Source organism: Apis dorsata, unplaced genomic scaffold (assembly GCF_000469605.1).
Source record: "Apis dorsata unplaced genomic scaffold, Apis dorsata 1.3 scaffold_231, whole genome shotgun sequence".
NCBI classification, from domain to species: Eukaryota; Metazoa; Arthropoda; class Insecta; order Hymenoptera; family Apidae; genus Apis; species Apis dorsata.
Window position 1 is genome coordinate 1,162,075 of NW_006263513.1, and position 5,987 is coordinate 1,168,061.

General features: G+C 38.8%; 1 protein-coding gene across 1 annotated transcript in view; it reads right to left on the reverse strand.

Annotated features, from left to right (window-relative positions):
• Positions 1-5,987, reverse strand: part of LOC102675044 — a 302,188-nt gene that overhangs the window by 2,411 nt on the left and 293,790 nt on the right. Inside the window, exons 16-19 of the mRNA XM_031510487.1 lie at positions 5,553-5,693; positions 3,207-3,401; positions 2,638-2,700; positions 1,844-2,112 (exon numbers count right to left, since the gene is read on the reverse strand). Coding sequence (XP_031366347.1) covers positions 1,844-2,112; positions 2,638-2,700; positions 3,207-3,401; positions 5,553-5,693 — 668 coding nt within the window. The remainder of the gene's footprint in view (positions 1-1,843; positions 2,113-2,637; positions 2,701-3,206; positions 3,402-5,552; positions 5,694-5,987) is intronic.

Consider the following 5,987-nt stretch of genomic DNA (forward strand, 5'->3'; position numbering starts at 1 on the left):
TTTTGGAAAACAAGTGCATCGTCACATCGCAGGTTCGTTTTTATCGCACAACAATGATCGCTTGCTAGTTATAGTCTAGAAAATAATCCCAAGTCGCTGCATGAGGATTTTGTCTGAAATATGGGATCGGTTACGGTTTCTTCTGCGAGTGGTTCGTGCTGAAGTGATAAGAAGATAAAAGAGTTCGATTAACTCGCAAACGCGACAACTTGGTTCTTTCGATGAAACGAGTGACGCGTTTAGCTCATTGACAGACGCACGAACCTGACAGGAGTGCCGCAGGAAAATAATGATCGAGGACGATGTTAGGGTGATTAAGGGGGTAGCGTGAGGTGCCATCATACCAGATAAGAAGAAAAAAATGGGAGACCCCGAGTGTTGGCTTCTGTTTGCTCAATCGTCATCGTAATTTTTACATGGAAAGATAATGAAAAAAATTTAATTCGAGCTGAAATTATTAGAATACTTTATTTTTTTTCTTTTTTATTTTTCACCGTTACTGCCAACACTCGGACGTCATCTCGTAAAAAGTAAAATTACTGGTGTGTGGATCTTGTATGTAACACCGAAAACACATAGAAAACAAATGGCGAGTACGTCAGTCCCTTACCTTCAAAAGTAAATGTTCTCCTCAAAGCTCAATGACAGGAAAGGAGCTGATCGTGATCCCAGAATAAATCAGAATATATTATTTTTCATTATAATGATATACGGTTGTTTTTCTTTTTTTTTTTTTTTCTTTTCTTTTTTTTGTCTTTACATTTTTCTTTCTCTTTTTCTATTCGTTTCTGTTTTTCTTGCACATAGTAATGTAGGAATGGGATATTCGCGGGGGCTAAATTCGTAATTGGAAGAAGCAAAAGTGACACAGTGGAAGTCGAGATGCCCAATTCAGGTGTTTCTCTCTTTTTCTTTCTTTTTTTTTTTTTTTTTTTTTTTTTTCTTTTTTTTTTTTCGTCGTTGGTCAAACAATTTCGTGCATCTCTGTCCTCTCGTGGAATAATAATAATAATAATAATAATAACAATAACAATAATAATAATAATAATAATAATAATAAAAAGATTTCGAAAACACCTGGATACCAACGTCTCAAAGAAATAGGATAGCGAGAACGTAACGTAACATTCAAGTATAAACGACTGAAAAAAATAACTGAATAAATGGATATAAGATAGAAAACAGGACAGGAAGAAGGACGAGGTTACTTTTGTTGGTATGACAGCACATCATTGCGTGAAGAGTAGAGTATGGCATAGTAGAGGATTCAATTATAAGGTCTTATATGCACAAGTTTACAAATAAATGTTTTCAGAATTTTGTCACGGCTTCTTTTTTTTCTTCGTCTTTTCTTTTTTTTCTTTTCTTTTCTTTTTTTTTTTTTTTTGCTATCAACTCGTCCAAATTGCAACATCTAATTATGAATTAATGCTATATCGTTCTCAATTAGATCTCATTCGAAATACACGAAAGGCAATACAGAAAGAAAAAAAAACAAAATAAAATTATTATCTGGACGAGTGTACGGCGCGAGAAGAGAATAAAAAAAATGAAAAAAGAAAAAAATTCGCAATGATCATGCCTACTCTACAATTTTCGCTTCTATCCCACTGTGGTAGGCAATCACATGTCGCAACATCAGATCTGTGTAGCTCGACGTGAATGAGAATCACGAATTTTACAGCGAATCTTTCGATTCGTAATAATAGTATATCGATCATCGTCGACTCGTTCACGACGAGCCAACCGATATCTGTCTCTTTCTTTCGTTCTTCGATTAATAATGATCCGCGTCGATTATAATCGAAGACATCAACGACATCTGAGGCAGCTTGATCCTCACCGGTGATTCCTTTGCTGTACATGCTCGACATGTCTTCGAACTTTGGCTTTTTCACCGCGTGACCCGCGATCGGGCAACCGGACAGTGATCTGTGAGTGGAGAACGACCCGTTTATATGCCCGATCCCGTCACAACCAGGCGTTGGACAGTTCACACCCTCGAATTTCATCGCTGTCGCAGCGGCCACTGCTGCCTTGTGTTGTTCCACCGTGCCTCCGGACTCTAGTACTCGCATCTTGTTCCTGTTTGCAATTGGGCAGCCCGATGCGCTGCAACAAGTCGTTGTAATCGCAATTAAGGACGAGTTTGATAAAATTTTAAAACTTTTACTTATTTCTGTGCAATAGACAAAGGAACAAAAGGAACAAAGAAACACTTGGGTTCTTTTCCAAGTGTTGAAAGATTTTTTTTCTTCGTGTTTTATAATTTGATTAGTCGTTGACGATTAATTATTATTAAAAAAAAAGGAGAGAATTAAAATAATACGTGTTTATCATTGATTAAATTTTTGTGAAACTTTATAGCGAGAATAAGGAAAATTAAACTTTGACTATTAATTAAAATTAATTAAATTAAATTTCTTTTAAGCTATATTACAATGAGAATTTATCGCTAATTATTATTATTATTTTTTTCTTCTTCTTCTTTACAGAATATTTTTAACACATTCTCAAACGCGAGAAAGCGGAAAATTTTTGCAACGAAATTACGAAGAAGAATTTAAAATTCGATGATATATAATTATTAATTAGTATAACGTAATTCTCCGTTAAAAAACGATGAGAAAATCTTACCTGCGATGCGACAAGAATTTACCAGTGGCATGGCCAGACCCGTCGCAACCGGGGATTGGACATCTGTAGTCCAAAATGCCAACACCACCATTACCAACACCACATAATCCATCCGCACAGAGATAGGAGAGAGCATGAAACGAGCGGAAACCGCTGGTTATTAGTCAGCGTCTTCGTCTTTGCGTTGGGAAGCGGATGGGGTTTAAGGGACACCGCGGCGAAAGGGATGGAACCGCCCCTTTTCGGTCTCCAGATCTTAGCACGTGCAATGCGGTCAGCAAGATTGCTGCGTGCAACGTGTGAAAGCGCAAATTGGGATCGCGATTATGTGTAACACAAGTTGCAGAGTTTGCAAAGAGACTAGAATCCCTCTCAATTAATCCCATTCTATCTTTCTCTCTAATCTTGATCAAATCTACGGTAGAGTCGATTCCGCTGATTTCGAGAATTATTCCTGATTATTTTCATCGATTTTCGAGGAAAACGATTTACCAATAAGATTGGAAAATTTGATATTATCAGATTTTTGAGTCCGATCAAGGATAAATAGTTAAAAATCGATGACTAACCTCAATGGTTCCGAGTCTTGTCCATCTCGAGGCTTGCTCTTCGGTTTGTTAGCACGCGGGCAACCTGATAAACTCCTATGAGACGAGTAATTGCCGGTCACGTGTCCAGAACCGTCGCATCCTGGCGTGGGACACTTGAGCTCTTGAGAATGCGCTTGGATCTGGGAGCGATCGGCTCGCGGACAACCGGACAGGCTGGAAAGGAAACAAACGCCTCTGCTGTTTTAAACACGTTCCAGATATACCATGACGATTTTGCGCTACTTTCGATTCGATAGATAATATTCTTCCACGATTAACGTTTCGATAACGATCAGTATATTCGAGTTGAATGAGTAAGCAGCGCAGGAAATCCCCATGGTCAGGATCACGAACGGACACCTCAGGAACATCCAACGTTGGCTTCAGCAACACATCGCATGCAATTTACGCGACGTTGCCAAGAAGTCTCGGGTACTTACGCCAGATATATTCAGGTAACATATTTAAATTCGAAAGAAGATCTCGATGAGATAAACATCGATACAGAGATCATTGAATTTTTCGTTTTCATTTTCGTTCAAGGAAGCAAGAAAGGATTCATCAGCTCATCGAGATCGTCTGACACGATCGGCTGCTTACACATTAAACGATCATTCTTAAAACAGCCTCGCGATTCATTTTTTTTTTTTTTTTTGGACGACTTGCCTTGCGTCCAGTTCGAACGAAGACATTTTTAAAGGCTCGTTTCGCACGTTCCCATTTTCTCTCGAAAAGATGATCTTTAAAATGATCGAGTTCGATCTTCGAGATCCCGATCAAGCTTCTCCCTCGGGCCAACCCTCGGGGTGAATAGTGGGCGCACAATCGAAACGGGCAATCAACGATGTATAATTGTATATACATAAATATATATATATATGTACGATAGCATGCAAATGGCAACGCCGTGTTCCAGTTGGATCACTCATGAGGTGTCGCTCGCACGATCGATCGCGTTTCAGGTTCAATACAAGGTTGGCCTTACTCTAGGAACACTGAAAGGGAGAGCAGGGAGCACACTCACACCTGACCCCAGTGAAACTCGTCAATTGCCAATTGTATTTTCTTTGCGTTCGTAATTAATAGGTGCAATGTATATGTAATGCCGGATTGCACTTTTTATTATAATCGTTTCCATTTATTTATTCATGTTTATTACGGTTATTATAGATATATAGTCGTCTTCTTCTTATCTTTTTTATTATTAATTACGGTTCTGTTCTGACATGGTCATTGGTAACAGTTCGCTACGAAGCTGCCCACTCGAGGCTGGCGAAGAAGCGGTTTACTTAAAAAAAAAAACAAAGGGCGGGTTCGGTGATCGTATTATAAATATACGTAATATATGCGTATGAAAATGAATATATAATTACAATGAAAGCAGCGTATCTTTGTTCGAGCACGAGGCTCTGCTCTTCAACCGCGATAGTCTTAATGATTTTGCCATCCCTTTTCGTAGGGGTCGGGTCGAAACAGGGAGCAAGTAGTACTTCATTCAACATGAAACTCATCTACACACTTTGGTTATAATATATCGTACGATAACGCAACTGCAGGTGGAGGGGGATTTTTACGTACGTGGTAAAATAGATAATGCACAGAGAGAAAATATTTTAGAGGGCAAAGAAAAAAAAAAAAAGAAAGAAAGAAAAATAGATCAGATCGTGGAAAATGGATATATAAAATAATAGATAAAATAAAAATGTAAATGTATATCAATGAGGATATTCACACGTATATAATAACAACAATATCGAATAGGAAGTACAAGACCGGTTCAGCCAGGAAATCAGGGGTGAAGGTACGTTCTAAATAAAATGATATAGTGTCACAAAACACTTAAGAAGCCACTACATCACGGACCACCAATATGCATCGATGCAAATAACCCATCCATGTTATTCTCGCATTTTCAATGAGAGATCGCACTGATCGTTTGAAATGTGTTTTCTTATGGAAATGTCAATGTGTATGTATATGTATGTATGACTCTACGCACTCTCTGTTCAATGGAATCATTGAATTCGTATTTAAACGTATTTAAACAGGAATCGTGCTACTGTCAAGGAATCTTTGGACTTTTATATATATATATATATATAAAACAAGGACAATCAAGAAGTAATTGTGTATATATACTACAAGATATATGTGTACTCGTGTGTATTTATATGTATGGTGTATCTCCGTATATGATGTTCAGCGTGCGTGCGTGCGTGCTGCATCGCTATATCAATATATATATATATATATAAATTATACACAATCGTTATTTCCTAATCGAAATGTTAAATGTCAGTGTCAATGTTAATATTGCTGCCTTGCCTTCTGTGGGTAGCGTAGTTTCCCGAGACATGACCCATGCCATCACAGGACGACGTGGGGCACTGTATCAGCTCCTTGCCATCGCGACCACGAGGGGCGGGCCGAGGCGCGAAATTCAACGAGTGCCGCCTCATATTCATACTGCATCGAACAACATCAACACAATAAGACACAAAGCAACGCGATTGCTCGTCTCTCTTATGCCTGCACCTCAACATGTCCCTTCGATCGACAACCCGACAACCACGATCATCGTACGATGGATGGCCGTTTCATTTCAACCCCCTTCGAGCACAACTTGATCTTCCCCCTTTCTCGTATCATCTATGACTCAAACTTTAACTGACTCTAACCGACGTTTTTAATCTCCAAACCTCCTCGCCTCAAACGGCATTACTCCGAACATCCAGGGTACGAGCGTGGCCGCAACGCAAT